The 20,729-nt window shown below is 36.7% G+C and overlaps 1 protein-coding gene across 1 annotated transcript in view; it reads left to right on the top strand.

Annotated features, from left to right (window-relative positions):
• The window catches only part of GABBR2 (gamma-aminobutyric acid type B receptor subunit 2), a 490,629-nt gene that overhangs the window by 317,722 nt on the left and 152,178 nt on the right, over positions 1–20,729 (top strand). The window contains exons 10-12 of the mRNA XM_040588223.1: positions 450–600; positions 1,093–1,225; positions 14,144–14,251. Coding sequence (XP_040444157.1) covers positions 450–600; positions 1,093–1,225; positions 14,144–14,251 — 392 coding nt within the window. The remainder of the gene's footprint in view (positions 1–449; positions 601–1,092; positions 1,226–14,143; positions 14,252–20,729) is intronic.

Below are 20,729 nucleotides of genomic sequence, written 5' to 3' on the forward strand. Positions count from 1 at the left end.
AGGTATCTAGACAGGCAGTTTGAATTTGCCCTGATAATAATCAGAATGTGCAGAGAACACTGCTTTCTGTTTTCTGCTCATTGGTCTGTCACTTGTTTCAGGGAAATATAGCTTCCTGGTAGAATTTACAGTCATAGTATGCATTTTAGTGTTTATTTACACTTTAAAATGAGGATAGTTAGCATATATTTTACAGGGTTCTGCATTAGGGTTTTGCTGTAGTTTTGTGGTTTTTTTTTCCAAAGAGGATGCTTACCTGCTCCAGAAATGCAAACCTCCTTATCAATCAATGTGACTAACATATGTCTGTCCAAGTCAATGATTTCATCAGCTACTGATGTGATTCAAAATTGCTAAACTGAGGTATAGTACTTAGGAGAGACAAATCTTCTTATAGAAAATTTACATCTGGCTGAACTTTAAGCCTTTTTTTCTTCTTGTAATTCTAGGCCTTGAGCCTCCAAAGGACAAAACAATTATCCAAGAGGAGCTACGCAAGATCTCCCTGCCTCTCTACAGCATCCTCTCTGCCCTCACCATCCTAGGAATGATAATGGCCAGTGCTTTCTTGTTCTTTAACATCAAAAACAGAAATCAGAAGTAAGACACTCATGTTACATCTGTCACTACTTCTTTCATATTTAAATACCATGTTTATAGAGTCTGTCTCATATATATGTGTGTACATATATAAGGAAAATGTTAAAACTGGAAAGATTATATTTTAGAACTATTTAATTGAAATCACTGTGTAATATATTCACACTGAAACAGATTGTCTGTCTGTTAAGACAAGTTCTTTTATACTGTCTGGAAAGTGTAATTTTTTTATTTATGTTTGACTGTCTGCAATTAACATTAACTACCTAATTAATCCATCAGTAAAATAGGAGATCTTTATACTAAACATTCAAAAACCTGAAACAATGCTAGACTTTATAAAATATCAAATAGTGTGCATGCCTATAGATTGCATGGAGTTCTACAAGAAGGGTTATCTGTTTGCCTGATTACAAAAAGCTCTTCTTTATTGCTTTAATAACCTAGAAGTAATCACTTCCTCTTTAATGCACTATCACCTTTTGTCTATAGACTAATAAAGATGTCCAGTCCCTACATGAACAACCTTATTATCCTTGGAGGGATGCTTTCTTATGCATCTATTTTTCTTTTTGGTCTTGATGGATCCTTTGTCTCCGAAAAGACATTTGAGACACTTTGCACAGTAAGTAATTCCATATATTCTAGTTGAAGATAGTCTTACAGGAAGCTCTGCAAGAAATGTAAACAGAAAAGTTCAGTAGTTGGATGTCTCATTCCATTTAATCACTGATTCTTTTAGTCCTTTCCTGAAATGTTTTCTGGGACCAAATTCTAAAACATGCACAAAACTGTATGATTATTAATGAAAGCTTCAGGTACATTGGGGATTTGGTCTCACACTAAAAGAGTAGATATGCTTCCTTGTTTTGAAATTATATAAATTAAGTTGATTTATTAAAGGTTATGTTCATAGCATGATGATTAGTAATATCTGTGAAGCTACTATGTTTTCTTTGTAGATTTTTTTATTATTTTAGACTTCATGACTGCTGCTTGTCCAAATGTTTTTACTTAATCCTTTTGGCTGAATCTCCAAAGACTTCTAGTATTATTTCCAGACTACGCTATAAACTCACACAAGCCTAGATCCATGTAGAATATATTCTAGTTGAAGCAAAACAAGCAACTCAAACCAGATTAAATATGTCCACGTAGAAACTTGTAATGTCTTAATTGCTCACTGTAGTATGCAGCCTGACTGACAGAGGCCATTTCAAAGAAAGGGAAAGAACTTTACTGCAAGTATATTCCTTCCAAAACCAATACAAACAGCATTTAAATTTATCAAATATTTTCTCCTCAAAAAAATTCAAGACTGTGCTTTGCCCATTGTCTAAGAATATCAGACTTGCTCAGGAGTTATCCTTCCTGTGGTTTTGATCCTTCTTGAAGTCTCTAAAAAGTTGCAGTTCACATCATCTTTTTTTAGGAGTTTGAATTTCTGTTGTCATCACTGGAGAGAGAGAAACTTTACTTCCAGAGAATAATTCAAAGCATGAAAGTTGGATGCCTAAAGCTAGTTCGTGCAGATATATCCCAATATTTCAACTGAAATCCTCCATACTGACTAGAGCCATTACAGAAGTGAAACATCATGTGACATGTTCAGTTATACCATTTCAAAGCACTACAGATGTCTTTAATACATGCCAAGATGCACTAGACAAAGTATGGGTGAAAATACAAGATTTTCTGTGCACAGTCTTAGCTTCCTTAGTTGGGCCTGGACACAGCTGTATTTTAGACACCTAAATGTTAGCAGCAAAAGAAAGGAGGAGAGAATATCCAGTCTTCCAACAGCTAGAGTGCAAATCTTCTATACAGCTAGTAGAAAGAAGTGCCTCAAAGGCTGTAGAAGGATGATCCTGTTCACCTCTTCCAGACTATAACTCTGAATACATAGGAGCCAATAGGAAGTGGAAGATGCCAACATCCATTTTTTATCCATCAATTATGCCCTTTTTTGTGAAACAGCTTCTAATGGAGCAGAAGTGTCATTAGGAAGCCAGTTGTTGATGTCAATCCCTATTATTTTCTTACCCTCCGTTGCAGAAGAATCTGGTGGCAGGAGTAGCAAATTTTAGGTCCTGATGTCTGCTCAGCCTGGAGGGCCTTGTGTTCAGAGCCCCTGACTGCACTGCCAGGCTGTGGGCCATTGTATGACTAGGCTATAACCCTTTTCTTGAAGCAGCCAAGTACAGCTGAACAGAAGGAAAGAAAGTAGGAACCAGAGGTACTTACCAGCACTGAGTTGTTCTAGGGAACAGGTTTCCATCCAGATTTAGCTATATAAAAGTACATTTAAGTCCTCCGTTAAATGTGAAACAGCTCAGTCTTAACTCTGAAAAATGAACCAACATTCAAAATCCTGTGCCTCTGGTGAGAACATCTCTGCTGATTCTTCCCTAATTTGTTTCTGAAAATGTAACTACTACTCTCATATTCTAAATGCAACAAAATTTAAGTGAGGGCTGTTTTGTTCTGTCTTATCTTACATGTCTCTTCTTTTTTTCCAATTTGTCACATTTGTCACATTACGTTAAGTCTGTCTACCAAAGAGGGAAAGTTCTAGATGGGTGCTCGAGTAAGATAACTACCTGACTTAATTGACCACTAAAAGAAAGGGGTGGGGGAGAACATTGTGTTCTTAAAGCCAACTTTGATTAAGAACTATCACCACATGCCTTAAACAGTGATTGATTTTTTTTAGCATACTTACATTTTATACCAATAGAGCAGAGTCTGGGAGATTTCTCCCCAGTCTAGGCTTTCCAGGTTCAGTTCAGAGCAGAAACATTTCTAATTGTGCTTTCCTGTGCATGGATCTGATCTAACTTAGGAATCCCAGCTCTCTCAGCAATTAGAATTACACTCACAGGTGCAAGAAACCCTTCAGAAACAACCTATCTAGCCTTCTGCTTATTAAAACAATTCTTACAAAATTTCTTCCTCCATTTATAATCTTGTCTGTGGGATAGCTTATGCTTCTCTTAGAATCATCTTTACATGGCCACTATTGACTGTGGCCATGCACTTTCCTTATATCTAGAAAACTGAATTAATGCTGGGGAATTCATAAATATGGGACGCAAATCCATTCTTCTGCATCTCCTCCTTTCTCCCCAAAACATCTACTAGTGCTGGATACAGCATATATATTCTGCCCCATGTCATGAACATCTGTATTTTCATATAGGCAATATGCTTAGTGGTTTCATAAGGACTACTTACAGATACAGGTTCTTATAGGATCAGACCAACACAAATCTCTCTTGATCATCCATTTAACTGGAAATGCATGGTTTTGATTACCCATTCTAGCAATATTAAAGATTAGTTAAAAATTCCCATTTTAGTTAAGACTGTGGCTTAGTCTTTAAGAGAACCAGCTACAATGGAGGGTGATCATAAGAACCCATGGAGACAAAACCTTGTGGGTGTAACAACTACACCCCAGGCATGGAGAAAAGTCATGTCAGTGAAGGTAGAGATTTTTTTTTTGGGGGGGGGGGGGGGGGGGGGGAGGAAAAATTTTGATTCAGCTTTTATAAGCGCATGAAAACCTAAAAAGCTGTCATTAGTGTTATCCCCTCTCTAAGCCAAGTAATCACCCTCTTTGTCTTCTGTATTTCAGAAGCTATTAGATCTCACCTGAGTAGCAGTATGTATACAATAGCAAGTTTATTTAATTAGGTATGTTACATATGATATCTATTTAATATTCTGGGTTTTTTTGACAACGCTTATAGGAGGTCCTCAAATATTCCTGTGTCCATGCACAAAATTCAGGAAAAATGGTTTCTAAATTGTAGCTATTACATTCCAAATCTATTGTGTGTGCTTCCTTTATAGCACAATGTTGCAGCACTCTCCAAGCTAGCCGGCTGCAACAAGGTCTTTTACCATCTCATACCAACATACTCTTCATGCCAGTCCCTCTGCTGCCTTCTCCTAGTCTCTCCTCACCCAGGGCACACGCTCACCCTCTCTCTTCTCTCTGCTTCTTCCTCCTCTCTCTTCCCTGGCTGCTCCCTCTTCATTGGCTGCCCAACCACTTAACAGAACCCACCACAGCTCCACCTTATCTACATCGGCCAACCCACCGCCCCTGAAGCCAGGCCACAGCTGTATATTATCAATGTTAACTAACCCAGCTTCATTCCTCTACAACACAGTGTTTAGAGGGTGAAGTGCATTGGAATCGCCGGTCTTTTTGACTTTTCTACAACCTACATCTTCTTATGGCATATGTATTATGCTGTAATATTTCAAGGACATTGAAACATCATCCAAAATTAGCCCAGTAACACTTGACAATTTTAAGGGATTTCTTTGATAAGTTGTACCACCATTTCCCACTCTCTAAAGTACTGGTTGTAGGAGGATGTAGTATATAAATCCATATGAGTTGTCATATTATAAAACTCCAATTACATGGAATTGAAACTTCCAAAGCAGTGAATCCTGGTAAAGTGGTCAGTGTATTACAGAACCATTAGATCGTGGCCTACTTAATAGCAACTTTTTTTGGTTCTACAGAAAAAGGAGAAGCAATACAATATTGCATTAAATGCTTATGTATGCCAACGTAGAAAGTGCTTCAGATATGAGGGAGAGAGAAAGAATGAGAATGAGCTATCTTTGTTTTTAATCTCAGAATTACCATGGTATCATAGCAAAAAAGAAGGTAGAAGTAAGGGTGTGAAACAAGATGTGATGCCAACTGGAAAAATGCAAACAAGTGGAAAAATAATTGGAAGCATTTATTATATGGAGACAGAGACTCAAAATTAGCAATGCCAGTGATGCATCCTATGAATAGAGTTTAAGCTGACATACTAAATAGAGATACTTAAAATAGAGAGAATATTAGATATGATCATAACATTTAGACTGCTGTAATACATTCTACTGAGAATTTCACACTTTACATTTAAGACGAGTACTGTCTTCACAAGTTGGAACTGCTACTGATGAAAGGCTACGAAGGCCCTAAGGAGGAGCACAGTCTCCTCTGTTATGCATGTCCCTCAAGCAGGTAAATAAAATTATGTCCATATTCTCTGGATATAACTGGTTAGGTTGGGGCTGAAAAGAAGGTGGGTTTAGGTACTCCAGGTTGCAGCAAAATGCCCGTAGTTTCCAACCAGGAAGGTCTGTTGTATTAGATAGTGGTAGACTGAACAGCTCTGCTTTTGAGTCCTGGTAGTCCTGATGTGTAGCAGCACTTTCTCCTAGGGAGTATGCTGCACTGGGTGATTGCAATGATAGGAAAGTGGCAAATGATCTGTTTGGAATAGTTCAGTATAGGAATCACACTGTTCTGGGAGATATGTTTTCTGGAGATAGCAATTGTCTACCAGTCTCCTTTGCACTCCAGAGTTCTGCATAGTTGTTATATCACAGATAAGAGGATCTAAGTCTTGTAATTTACAGACACAAAAATTAAGCATGCTTTATCTTATGTCATTAATTAGAATGATTGAGATGAGTTGCCAAAACCAGGCAGGTATTCTGTGATTCCTGGTGATCTCACTTAGCCCTGTCAGTGTTTTGCCTTGGATCAAGTAAACAGTGTGTGAAAGTTTTTGCACACCTGTGGTGTTCAACGGTGCCCTCATCCATCCCAGGTTGTGCCCAGGTCTTCAGATTTCAGTCAGTTGCTCTCAGCTATGTTGCAGGCATTTGGAAACAGGCTTTGTATGGAATGAAGGAACCAAACAGCAGGGTGGGGTGGAGATACAGAAAGAGAGAAGGAAAGGGGAGAGATACCAGTGATAAAGTTCAGTTACCTACTGCAGTGTGTGACTACTGGACCTTGTGTTTCTCTCAACCAGACATCCTGAGAACATGTACATTCATGGCAACACTACATGTTATAGACCTTACCTTCTTAAAGGTGTACTTTAAAATGGGACCTTTAAATGTCTCCAGATCTTCAAAAGCACTTAGGTTTTTTCAGCTAATAGTTATGGATCGCGGACACTTTTGACTCTGCATCTTGTAGCAATGTGAAAGGCAGGTTTTGTTCTTTTTTACTGATTTTTCATAGTCTTATGTCTGCCCTGCTGAGAGAGCAGCTAGGCAGGGTGGAATTCCGTGGTCCACATTGCACCTTTTCTTGGGAAACCCTGAAACTGTGCAAGTTGAGGATTGCAGGGTGGTGTAAGAGTGGAGGGACATTGTGAAAACCACATCCAACAGAGACTGAGAGACTGCAGTGAGGAGAGGGAGGAAAAGCCAGGTGTGAGAGGTTATGGAACAGTTTTCTAGGAATGGGGGCAGGCTGCAGGGTGAGGCAAATCCTGAGTAATTTGCTAAAACTCTGAAAGTCATGGAGCTGGCTGAGAGCAGCTCTGGAAGTAGGGACTTGCTTTTACTAGTAAACAGGGAGCAGAAGATGTATGAACCTTCTATCTATTTATTTATTCCTGCTTTGTCTTGCCTTGTCACTTTGAGTTTTCTCTGTTTAACCATTTTGGGGGGAGCTGACTGAAAGGAAAATGTCTGAGCAGTGCCACCTGGAAGCTGTGGCTGTCTTGGTGTACTTTGGGCAACAGCTACTTGGACTAGACCCTGTGCTACCAAATAGCATCTAGCCTTGTTATTTGGTTAGTAGTTGATGATGTATGTACTCCTTATTCATGCTCTTTATGTTCATTAGGCATTGCCATAGATTTTGGGGTTTTCTCCCCTCTTGGGGCTTTATATTTGCCTGATACTTTTCCTCAAACTGTTTAATTTTGACCAAGAATGAAAAAAGCAACAGATAGACACTCAGTTTCTACTGAACTGCAGAAGGATTTGGACCTCTAATCCGTTTCTTTGTCTCTGGAAACTGTAGCCTTTGTTTGTGTCTTTAGTCTGGCCTTTTAATTTTGCATGTATTCTTTAGTTTATTTCCTACTTAATTGTTTAGCTGTTAATTTTAATCTCCATTTTCTGTATAATCAGTTTCATAATTGTCCTCACTATCGTTCAGTCTGAGGCGGATTTCACTCCTATTTAATTCAAAGGCAATTCTATTACTGAGTTTAACATGAGCCTGATCAGCTTCTATTTTAGTAAATTACTTTTTTTTTTTTTTTTATGGGGGGGGGGGGTAAAGCAAAAACAAAAGTTACGAGGCTGAATAGATCCTTGAAACAAAATTAATTCATATGCTGAAGCAAATACATGACAACCTTGCCAGAGATTTATTAAGGTAATATTTTTAGAACATTTTGCCTCTCCTTCAGTAAGACAACAGCTAGATTTTCAAGCCTCCTTATAGAATCAGGAGCAATTGTAATATCTTTTACACTACTCATGTATTAATTCTGAAAAATGGTCTGAAATATATTAGGAAATCACTACAGGAGATCTCACAGCATGTGAAGAACCACTGTACTTAATTTATGTGAAAACAGCAGGATTAAATTCTCTAATGTTATTGCCACTTATGTTTTACAAGAACCATGTCAGTGCCACACAGATTCTAAAGAATGAGTTAAAAGTTGTGAACTCGTGTAAAAAAATGTTTTATATAAAAGAGAAAAGTATAATTCAAATAGATGACCTCATTCTTTGTGGCCTGCCTGTGCTCACACTGGGGATTTTGCCATGGTTCATAGAAGCAGGATCAAGCCCCAATGGTAACTTGTTGAGAGCACACATTTTTGTTCATCGTAATTATCCTTTATGTCCCCAGTTTGCCAGGAAAAATAGAAGGTGCTTAATTTTCAGCTCATGAGTAGTCCACAGAAATCAACAGATTTGTCTGCTTAAAGACAATTATACTCTCCAGGGCTAAACCCACAGCATGGTGTATTCTCACGTTTGTCACTTTTAAGATGCCACCAAGCTGCTCAGCACTAAAGTTCAGCTGCAACCTAGTCCTGTGGGTACTGCAGCTTCCAACCTGGTACATTTGCAAAATGGGATAATTATTGATATTCCCAAAATGAATCAAGCTGAGTCTCATAAACTAAGCTGGGGAGTGTCTCAGCTGTCAAGTCCTATGAAAGAAAGATTTGAATGTTTTTATTTAAAAGAAACCATTAAAATTAAGGTCTTGAGATTGTAAAAATTTTGTTTACAGGAATCTTAAATCTGAATGACTCCTCTGCAGGAACATAATCTAAATGTTTTTCTAACTAAAGAAGACATTGCTAAAAAAAAAAGCTGTTTCATTATTCTATTCAAAGAACTGTGATTAAAAAAAAAAAGTAACTTGGAGAGGTGATAAGAAGTTTGTAGCTCTTTTTGCAACACATGGAAGTTCTTTGTGTTGATATGTGGGAGTTTTGATCCTTCATTCTGTGTCTTTAATCCCATCTTGTTGTTTGCTTAGTATTAGCAAACTGGATTAGTATAGCAAATTTAAAGCTGCAACACACAAAAAAAGAGAATATGTAGTATACTCAGTTCAGAAGGTATTTTTTTTCTTTCAACTTAACAGGGGAGTAAAATACATCACTTTCTTGATCAGCTGCATTTGAAATTTTTATTATTGCTTTCATGAGCTCAATACCTTCCCAGGTGTTCATTGTCAGCTCAATACTGTGTGGCCTTCTGAATGCATATGCAGTGATGTTCAAACATGGGAAAACAATGGAACTTCTTTAAAAATGAAGCTTTTTACCTTTCATCAAGTCAGCCCATTTCCCAAGATAACCTTATTTTATAATTTTATATAGAATTGTATTAAAATAAATTATTTGAAATAAATTCAAATAACATTGAAGTTTATCTGAAAGTTAACAGTACTCAAAAGAGTGTTTTTCTTTGTTAGCTTCATTCTTAGAGTATATAAACAAGGAGAGACTTTTCATTCTTTGTTCAGGATGTTTCTAATGTTTTCACAACTTACTAACTTCCCCTTACTAATTCATTGTTAGATGGCTTCTTTTATTAGTAACAAATTGTAATATCAAATAACCTTGTGGGTCTGTTACACAGATATATAAATAGTAACCATTTCACCATTCACGTAACAAGATGATGGGAAAGATGCAGATAGATTTGTGTGAAGATATCAAATAGCAGCATTCAAAATGTAGGCTGGCCAGCATACTCTCAAGGTTGAAAAGAAATATGATTCAAATGGAAGTAACTTTATATAAGGCTGTTAAGCTATCGGTGCTTATTATTATGATGGAAGAACAGTCTTACTTAAAAAAATAAAAGCTATTTAGGACCTTATGGATAAGTTTAAAACAGAGGCTTTTTGCAGCAAAGGGAAGTTGAAAATAAATGCTTCTACAAGATGTAAGGAGCATCTTGTTCATAAATGCAGTGACTGTTTAGCTGGACCTTACATTGTTTAAACACATTACAACATTTGTTTAAACACTAATATTTGACAAAGGTGGATTTTTGTTTGTTTTAAATAAAAATCATATCTGTTCCAAGTCTGCAAAACTACCCTGAATGGTTTGTTTCTTTGCAGACCCACTTGCAGTGTTTGGTGTTTGTCAGCTGTGTTGTCCACTAAATAAGTGATTTCTAGCTTTTTCTCTTATCATAATTTATGCACCTGTAAGAGCTTCTGTCAAGTAATTTATAGGAAGCACAAATTCCATATACATACATCGTATTTTAAAAAATAGATCCCAAACAAAAAAGGTGTAGGAAGTATAAAGCAAAAAGAAGTAGGAGACTGCATTTTAGCATCTGCATAGACAAACTTGATTGTTGTGTACCAAGCCATATTATCTCTTTTGACTCTTGTGAGTTGTCTTTGAATGATGGATAACAAAAAAATTTGTAGGAGATATTCTGTTAGTTAAAACATGTTATTCAAAAAACCGAAATAACCAAGAAATAAAGGCAGATAATTGAAGGTATATCCTAAAATTCAATGAAAGCATGAGGAAATTTGTAATGGTCTAACCTTTTAAGAAAAAGATAAACAGTAGCTATTTTTGCATGTTACCCTTCTATAGAAGCATAAGAATGTTGTCAGGTTTTGTGTCTAGTTTGGACTAGGGACTGGAATGCAAGTTTCCTGTCTTCTAAGGAGATGCCTTACCTGCTCGGTCGGTACTCAGGGGATGGCGATCCTCCTCAGCTTCTTCTTTCAAAATGCATTGTTAAAAATTTCCAGCATAAGAGAATTACTGATTGATTGTATAACATTATGGTCATGCTCTCCAGTTATTTTCATTGTGTTCTTTCAGATGAGTAGATTTTGGAGGTATAATACATTTAATGATATAAATGGGCAGATGTATGAATTTCAGAGGCTTTTGCTGTAATTTTTTGTTTTTTGTAATTTTTTAATTTTGCTTTAAGTATAATTTAAGTATAACTAATGAATTATAGGAGACAAATTCGAGGTTAATTTTCTTCAAAATTAAAAATTTATTTTCATCTGAAACTTGCCATCTCATTCTTAGCAACAGCAATCTCATTTTGACAAAATTTCCTGGTATGTTTAAGCTAGAATGTTTCCAATATAGCCAATAGTTATATTATTCTAATTTGCACAATCCAGATCAGTACTACATAAAAACTTGTAAACCAAACATGCTAGAAATAATTTTTTCTGAATATCAGGTTAGAAACATATTATGAGCATAATTGAATTTAATACTATTCCCAAGAGGCAATTACTGTTTCAGTGAGAACAAAACAGTCTTATTAGAGACATGAAAATACCATGTATCTGTTTGCCAAATATGTCACTAAACTGTACACAAACGAGCTGAATACTTATTAATAACAACAAAAACGATTGAATGCTGAATATAGTTATCACAAATCAACTGATGTGAAGTCAAAAAAGATGTAACTGGCTAATATGAACATGTTGACATGAAATATATTTTTTAAATCACTCATAGTTGATCTACGTGTGGTTTTACTGAAATTACTAGCATAATGATGTACGATAATAGTTAATGGGCAAAGACTTGAAAAAATATTTGAGTTAAAAATAATGCTTTTCTGACCTAAATATCTATTCCTATCTATTCCACCTTTTTTTTTTTTTTTTCAGGGGGGTTATGGATTTCTTTTTCAATATCCCATTCAAGAATGACACAACGTGGCAAAACTCATGCAGTTTGAATCTAATTGCAGTTGGTTACTGGTTTTATTAACATCAAGGTTAACCAGCAATCAGTGGACTATACGTTCCAGGGTCAATATCAGAAATGCAACAGATAAACCACAATATCAGATGCTAATAAAATGTTAATATATGCATAAAAATATCTAAACGGTCTCCTGTATATTTTCCCAATATTTTCGAATAAATGCACATGCTGAGTTACATGCAGACAGCTCCCACTCACAGGACACAAGTTACCCTCCCAGCCTTTCTTCTGGGGGTGCAGGTTCCCCTATACACACCTGTCCTGTAAGAGATGTAGGCTTCGTACCCTTGTGTGTATCTCTGCAACCTGGCAATGCCCACACTGGTGAGACAGCACCTCCGGAGTTCACACTTCCACACTTGAGGTGTGTGTCCCTGCATGGTGCAGTGTTATCAGTTTGGGTCATATGCCTTCTCAGACAGTTCTTGGGTGTCCATTTGTATACACTCTTCTTTGCCAGGACCCAAAGTGCCGTTTCTGTGTGTACCCTTTTCTCACTAATTCACCATTATTGACCATAGATATCATATTTATTTATTTTAAGGAACTATAGTCATTTTATGTCTCTTACTGCTTTATCAACATTTTTGGAGTGAATCATACATTTTTTTTCTTTTCTGCCTTGATATCCAGTCACTAATGCTTAGTAAAATTCAGAATTTCTATTCCACACAATATTAGTAAAATTCAGAATTTCTATTCCACACAATATTTTTTTTGGGGGGGGGAAATCACTATTTGAATACAAAAATGAAAATTCTGAAGATTTTTGAAAAGGCAAAAACTAGATAACATGTATCTGGAAGTGGAACATTTTGATTATTCCTAATATTTATCTTAGATCCCAAGTTTTGCAACTTACTACAATGCCTAGTTTCTCATCGATATGCATGTCCTAAAGTTACAAATTAAAAATCCCAAACTCTCCAGAAGTCATATGTGAAGCTAAGCCAGTTTCCAATGAACAACACTGCCTTTAGGTCATCTAAAGATTTTTTTTTCAAAATCCTTTCTCAGAATTTCCTAGTTTCTATAAATCTGGCTTTTATATCGAAAAACAGCTCTACAGGCCAAGGATGCATGGCCAACATGGCCAAAACAAGGATGCCTTTCCCTCTTTCTAGCTTTGCCTTCCCTGTCTTTAGCCGTTCTCTCTCCCCCGGTTTTTCCATCTGCAATGTACAAAGCATTTTATTTTTACTTCTTTGCTGTCTTTTGTGCACTCTCCGTTTTTGACAGCCCAGTCCATGTGGAATCTCTAGAGGGAGCTGGACATTGATCCTCCTCCTTGTGATTTCTCAGGCTCTCAGATTCAGCTGTAGGCTTCCAGCTCCTTGTGGTACCTCTTGCATGATTTTCCACCTGTGCTGCTCTGTAGTCTTCAGCCCCTTTTTGGGGAAGAAAATGGTCTGTTCAGGGCAGAAAAGCTTTCAAACAGCCAAACCTCCGGGGTAATGAAAAGAGAAACTTCCAAGGAATTAGAAGGGGCCTCACTGAGCTTCCTGCAACTCTTAAGTCACTGGCTTAGTTGAAACCAAGCCTGAAAGCGAGGACCTACTTTCAAGGATGCTGTGGGCAGGTGGGGAATTGCTCAAAAAGCTTTTGTAACTTGTGTTCTTTCCTCCCTGGTCAAGATAAGGTTTTTCTAATTAAAAAAAAAAAAAAAAAAAAAAAAAAAGTCATCATCATTCTACTCATTTTCATTCTAAAGACAAATCTTTGTTAGTTTTAAAATCTCTGCTTTTCTCTGAGACGCTCACTATGAGGAAAAAGTCTAGATAGGTCTATGCCAAAGCTATGGCCAGCTCAGGGTCCCATTACTTCATCGTTCTATGTAAGCTCACCATCTCCTTTTCCTTAGGCCAATATTGCAGGTGCTATCTTTGATTCGGGTCTTGCCCCAAAGGTCTGCCCACCAAGTCTATGTTCCTGTCTTGCCATTTTCCCCTATATGATAATTTAAGGTCAGTTTCTCTCATCTTTCCAGAGCGCTCAAGGGCTGCATTAAGGGATGCATACGTTACATAGTATGGTTTCCTCTTATTTAGTCTGAATAACTTCTCTGCTCCTCTGTTCAAAATGTTGCTGTTAGTGTTGGCTCCCTGGATACTTTTACAGTCTCAGTCTCTTGGTTTCCTCCACTAGTTCCTTCCTGTGTCTGCACAGAACACAATAAAAGTGAGAAAAAAATACAGAATATTGTAAGAGTTGTATTTTTATGTATGGAATTGATTGTTAATTCAGCATCCAGATTTGTTATCATTGGAGATGGGGCTGGAGGGAGGAGAAAAAAGGCAAGCAAGCTATGAATTAGGCAATTCTGAAATGTCAACATTTTTGTGAAGTTCTTTGAATAGTTTTTTGAAGTCTTGAAAAAAAAGTTGGCTGGAATGATGATATCCATATTGTCTACTGAAAATTAAATGGCTTTGTCTTTTTTTATATATATATTTTTTTAGGTCCGAACATGGATTCTTACAGTGGGATACACAACTGCATTTGGAGCAATGTTTGCAAAAACATGGAGAGTTCATGCAATTTTCAAAAATGTAAAAATGAAGAAAAAGGTGAGGGGAAGTAAACTCTTTTCTTGTTGCCCTGTAATACAACTCTCTAACAGTTTTGCTACATTACCTGGGTGGCTGTACTTGTGCTGACTCTGTTCATGCGTCACATTCAAAGATCCTGAGTGGTTTGATATTGAGGCTTTCTTGGTCTCCTTTGTAGTCTCTAAGAGTTGGAGTCAAGCATCAGCCCTTCAGTCTTTATAATGAGAGGTGGACAGTAGGGATGGCTGTAAATTTTCAAAGTTAGTTCAGATCCTCACTTTTATTCAGTATGTTTTTTATGCATCCAGAGGTGGTCTTCTGGTAGATTCATAGCTGTTATGAAATGTTTTCTGTATATATCTGTTTAGGATGCAGGCATTACACACAATTTTTTCATGGATTTGTAGGAGGAAAGAAAGGAAAATCTGTTTATACAGCTTTCTATTTGTAATTTTGATTGAAATTGTGTAAGTTTTCCTTAAGACTGCTTGGAATTGAACCACACTAGTTGTCTCTGGAATTTTTGGTTCAGCACGTTTTCTCTATAAACAATTAGGCTTAGCTTAGGAGTACTACAACAATTCATGTCTGTATTGTTCATTTCATTTGCTTTTAATCAGATGGTTTTATTATAAAATGACAAAGCTGGTGAATAGAAATCAATCTGATGGAGAAAACAGTAAGAGAAATGTGCATGAAACAGAAACAAAATTGATATTATTATAGTGAGAAGTAATACCAAATGCATTTCCTATAGGCAGCTGAATAGATTTATTCTAATAAGTGGTAAAGAGTCATTTACACCCAAAATAAGTAGAATAATATTCCAAAACCTTGTCAGATTTCTCAGTTTGTTTCCCTCTGTATGTGGTCATGGAAGAACTGTATTACTACTATTTTTGTTAGTACTATGTTATTTTTTCCACAGTTGCAACATGTAGGGAGATGCTGTCACCACAAGATACACCTTTCCCTGGAAAGGTTTTGGATTTAAATAGACAGAGAGAGTTAACTCAGTTTCTTAAAAGATTTATGTCTCAGTTTATTAAGGAAATACATGACATGGCTGGAACTGGACCTAGCACTCTGGCACCTTTACATAGCCACCTAGTACTTTACTATTTGGTCATGCCAGATTTGCTTAAATGTGTGTTAATGAAATCCAAAATATCATTTAATGTAAAAAATAATGAAAAGTAAATAACAAGTATCTTAAAAATAACTAAAACTGTAAGAAATTTATGTACCAGAAATAGTGTATTTGGATGGAGGAAAGTGGAGACCACGCTTTCTGCACCTGTGCAAAGTGCCCACATAATATATCAGTTTATGCTAGCAAAGTCCAGTATATATTTCTAAAGTATCTTACACTACCTGTATTAAAGACTTTTAACCAAAGCTGAGTCAGTATTTTACCTTCTTGAAAAATGAAATTTTACATTGCAAATATATTTTCAGCTATATTGGTAAAAATCTTTGTAAATTAGTGAAGTTACGTACTGGTGGGGTAACACAAAAATATTTACTTGATAACCTTTATTATCCTAAGATTTTTATCATTTCTACAATGCATATTATTCCAAATAGGAATGAGCAGGTACTTCAGTGGCCTGTCACCAAGTATTTGCTTTATTGTTTTTTAGAAAATATTTCATTTCAGAGCTTCAAGTTGCTACTCGATATTAAATATCACTGTCTTTTAGTTAAATGTAATGCTCAAAGTCTGTATAGTGGCTGTTCTTCAACAGGCTCATCAACAACTGCAAATTGCAATTATTTATTCACAGCTGTTTGTTAAAAATTACTTAACATCAGTTTAAAAGGCACTGACCAGTATAAGGGATATAAACTTTCAGACACCTGGATGCTGACCTATGAACTACTTCACTGTAAGTGATACTGAAAACATCAAGGCTATTACAGCATCTTATTCAATATTCTGGAATTCAGAAAATAACACATTTTGTTCTGTGAACTTTAAAGGATCATAGCCACAGAATTATCTTGGTTTGCTTTATTTGGATTTTCCACTCCAGAACACAAACATGAATCATAAGGCAACAATTTTCTTAATGCAAACAAATTAGCTATACAGGGTAAATGTTTACTAGTCCTACTTTTTCTTTGATTTGCCAGGATAGAGCATTTTTAAGAGTTGATTGAAAAACATGGCATTCTTTACTTATGTCTTACAAGGATATTTCCATTTTCAGCAGATGTAGTTTACAAAGTATTTTGTATCTATGGAAGCATAAGCAACAGAAATTTTCACAAACAATAACTAACTGATAAATAAAGGTAGTCCTGTGTGAAAAAGCACATTCATGTTTCTTGAATTAGCTGTGCCATGACAGCACGTGACATGACACACAGCAGTTTCAATACAAGGAGTACAAAATTCCAAAATTATTTAAGTACTATGGAGCCTATTAATTGGGATCGCTTTGGTTTCCACCTGTATATAAGTATGACAGTAAAATCTGATATTTATGCCTGTCGTCCTGAATATTTTAATCAGGAAAATTTTCCAAACAGCAAAATTTCTTCACAGAGTGGAAGGATGTCTGTGTGGCTTTTGAAAATACTGGTTCATTCATTTCATGGAAGTGGGTATTAAGTAAGGGAGAGAAGAATATGGTGAGTGAATCTATTTATATTCATCAGATAGGGCAAAATTGCTTCTAGACTTTTACTGGACACTTATCTTTGTGAAGAGATGAGTAGATTTCTGTCTCGTTGTGAGAAAATATATAGAATTTTAAATAATAATACACTATAGCTCCATTTTAGCTCAGTGGAGAGTGTAACTAAATGATTTAGAGTATCTTGAATTAGCTGAAGATTTTTATTTACTTCTGTTTATAAAGCTCTCAAAAATCTCTTCTTTTTTCACCCATTTATACATCTACTCCTTTGTTATTGCAAAAAAATAAACAATAAAATTCAGAATACACTCCTTCTATCAGGCTGCTAACTGAGACATTTTGCAAGATTCCCAGAGCTCTGTTACCATCTTTGATCTTGCTAGAGCTCAAAGGAAGCAAATTTTAAATGTATTCATTTTAGCTGGATCTGAAACAGAGGGATGCAAGGGAATCAATTTTTGTCAGATGGAAATGATAAATCGGTAGGGGAAAATAAATTATTTTTGAGTTTTTAAGAGGTTAGTAGAGATAATGGAAAGTAGAATGGAATTAGTATCAAAAATAACTGTAACACTTATAATTGAGGTGTAATTCTGATACATCTTTCTGTTTATTTTGGGCTGCAGAATGTCTTCTGCTCAGAGGAGGGCAAAGTTTTTATGTTTTCCTTGCCAGCAGGAGGACTGCCAGTGGGTAAAAGAGGGAGAAGAGAGTTATCAGTGGCAAGAGAGCCTATAGTGGCCTGGGGAAGCTTTAGCTAGCTGAACCATCTGAAGAAGCCAGTCTTTGTGGTAAAATTTAGAAGGTTGTGAAGCTGTCTTTTTTGATGGGAACTGCACGGTCAGGTTTTAGGGGGCATTAAAGCAGTCCTGTGTAGTGACTGCTCCTGCACAACTCCAGTATGCCAAATAAAGACCACTCACTTTTGACAAATACCACCATAAAAAATCCAAAGCAGTGGTATTTAAAGATTCCATAAGCTTTATATATACTGTTCCTTCAAAAACAAGTATTTGACCATTTGTAAGTGAACACAATAAAACACGATGATCTGCATCACAGTGCTGCTTGTTGCAGTTAGTATTTGAAAGTACCATAGTTCTCAGTTGCCATTGCTGTGATAAGCTTGTCTTACCTTTACCATAGTACATTCTAGCTCTGTCTATTTGTAGTTAATCCTTTAACTGTGACATCAGGGGAGGGATGATTTATGTTTAATTTTCACTGAAAATATTATCAATGTACTCAGTTATTGCTACCACTGTAGATTTCTGGTGGCATATGTTTTTACGTTGACAATGTTATTGCAAGGTAAATATAGAATATAATTGCACAAGGGATGTTTAACAGCATCTTTTCTTAAGACTTGTTTTGCTACAGCTTTGCCAATATTATTCTACTTGATGATATTTCATAAGCTTTTCTCTGTTCTTAAATTTACTGTGTGACTGCAGAGTTCTCAGACAATAAAGGGTTAAAAAGCTTAACAAGTATTGAGAAAAGATACTGGTACTATCCAGGGTTAGAAAGCTACAACCAACCACAACAGAGAAAAATTACTTACTAGTCCAGCCTGACTTAGCTGTGTCTGTCAGGCTGCAGTCTGGCAAACTAATCTTCTTGCATTCAGCCTACTAAATCCTTAAAAGACTCCTGAAGAGAGCTGTGGTCTTCATGCGTTGCAAAGATGGATAAGAGATTGCACAGACTGCTTTGGTGACACTAGCAGACGGAACAGAGACTGGTACTGCAAGGGGAACCATGGGGCACAGAGGCTGGGAGCAGGGAAGAGGCTGAGAATGAGAAATCAGGTTAGCTGCTAAGGGCTTTGGAGGAAACGGGAGCCTGTCCAGATAAAAAGAATGGGGAAGAGCCTGGGATTATAGACTGGGAGAAGGAGTTGAGGAGGGAGACTGAATTTGGATTAAAATTCTGAGATGTGAAATAACATTGAAAGCCAGGAAAGAGTTGAATGGGGCAAGGAGGACAGTAAGAAGTGGTCAAGAAAGCTGAGTATAGTGGAACGTAGAACCTGAGTTTGGGATTCAAGTGCCAAACTCTAGCTGAGGGACTAGGTCTGCTTTAAAATTAGATTAAGATTGAAATTTAGAGGCAGAATGGCAGACCGAGAAATAGTGACATAGACTGGGAAAGAAACATAGGAGTGGGAAAGGAATAAGAGGCAAGAAAAAATTGTAATTAGGTGTGGCCGGAATGGTTGCCACAGAAGTTTGGGCAGAGCATAAAAACTGAACACAGGATTTTAGAGTTTCCCTGTTGTGTTTAATATTACTATGTATCTGTAAAACCTAAAAGCGAACTCTGTTCCTTGTCTTCCTGCTATGCTGTTGTACAGCTTGTGATAGCTACTAGTTATTCTTTTAGCTCAAGCTTATGAGGTGTGCAAAAATCTAAAGGTTCCTTTTGCTGGTGTGTGAACCTCACTGTAAATTATTTCTCTTTCCTTTTGTTTAAAAAGAATGAGCTCATGAAAATGTTAAAAGGCTTATGTTGTGGCTAAAAAATCAATCATTGAAAACCTACAGCTTGCTAGGATCTCTACAATGTACATTTGTTCCTCTGCATGCATTATTAAGTGCAGCCTCAGTTTTCTACAGGATGCCAGTGTCATGTAGCAGACACAGTGAGTGCTCTGGGCAGGCAATAGGGCTGTGTAATAAAAGGGGCAGTCTTCTGTTGCAGTCTTTTTCCCTTAAACCGGAAAAAAATACATAATGAAAAAGGCAGTAGGAGTTTTGAGAAAGGTGATCTCGTGTATAAGATAGTTAAGAGATGACATGAAGAAAAACAATTAATTGCCAGAATTATGTGTTATGCTTTAGAAGTCTCTCTGAGCATGGTTTTTGAGAAGCAAATTTACTACCTGAGTGAAGCAGAGCAAGAATTCTCAAACTTTTGAGCTTGTTGCCTTCCTACTCCATTTTTTAACACAAATGGCCAACCCACCTCAATTTCTATACTTAATGGTCCATAGACAGAAATGCATGGAAGACTGGAAGGGGTAAGACACCATCCATATCTTTCTGGGCAGCAGGACACATGGGTTGCTCCAAGCAGCCCCCAGTTCTGACCCCTCCAGTCGGGGTGGGCAGTGGCTGGCTGTGTGCTCTCACCCCGTGGTACCAGCTGCAGGGAAGCTGTCAGTACCTGCAACTGCACAGAGTGCCCTGGGGGAAAAAAAACAGAGAGAAAAAGGCAGTTGGATGCCACACACTTAAAGGTTTATGTGCTGCTGCCTTCTCCTCACAACTTGTCTGTTTATTGCTATCCCAATCCCTCTGTGAGAAAGTTTATAGGATGAGTGTAATCTCTAGTTGCAAACTTTTCTATAGGTTTTTCAAGCCATCTATAGAATTTAAAATTTATTAGAATCTATAATCTTTCTCACAGAAGTCCTAAAGGGGTTTTAAAAGAGATACTCGTTATCTCAATCATTTAAAGATAAACAAGGCAAAGTTTTCCAGATTATATTGACAGAGGGATTAGGTCAGAACCTCACAGGCCATATATTATTTGCTCACTTAAATGCCTTTATAGATGTAGTTCTGTATTAGTGTGAATGTAGATCTTATTACCTAATCAGTGTTTTCTGTAACTACTGCTAGAAAATATTTTTTGAGGTCAGTTTTCAGATTGTAAATATTTACACTTTCCCGGGACATTTATTTCAATCTAGCTAGGGCTTTTTGTGTGTATAACAAAAAGCTATATGCTGGATTTCCCATACATACATAGCATGCACGTGTATTTCATTAAGTGTATATTAGAGACCATAAGTCTGAATAGGAGATGTGTCAAGGTCCAAAAATTTGCTTTGGGTAACCATACCA

The sequence above is a fragment of the Falco naumanni genome, chromosome 3 (assembly GCF_017639655.2).
Source record: "Falco naumanni isolate bFalNau1 chromosome 3, bFalNau1.pat, whole genome shotgun sequence".
Taxonomy (NCBI): Eukaryota; Metazoa; Chordata; class Aves; order Falconiformes; family Falconidae; genus Falco; species Falco naumanni.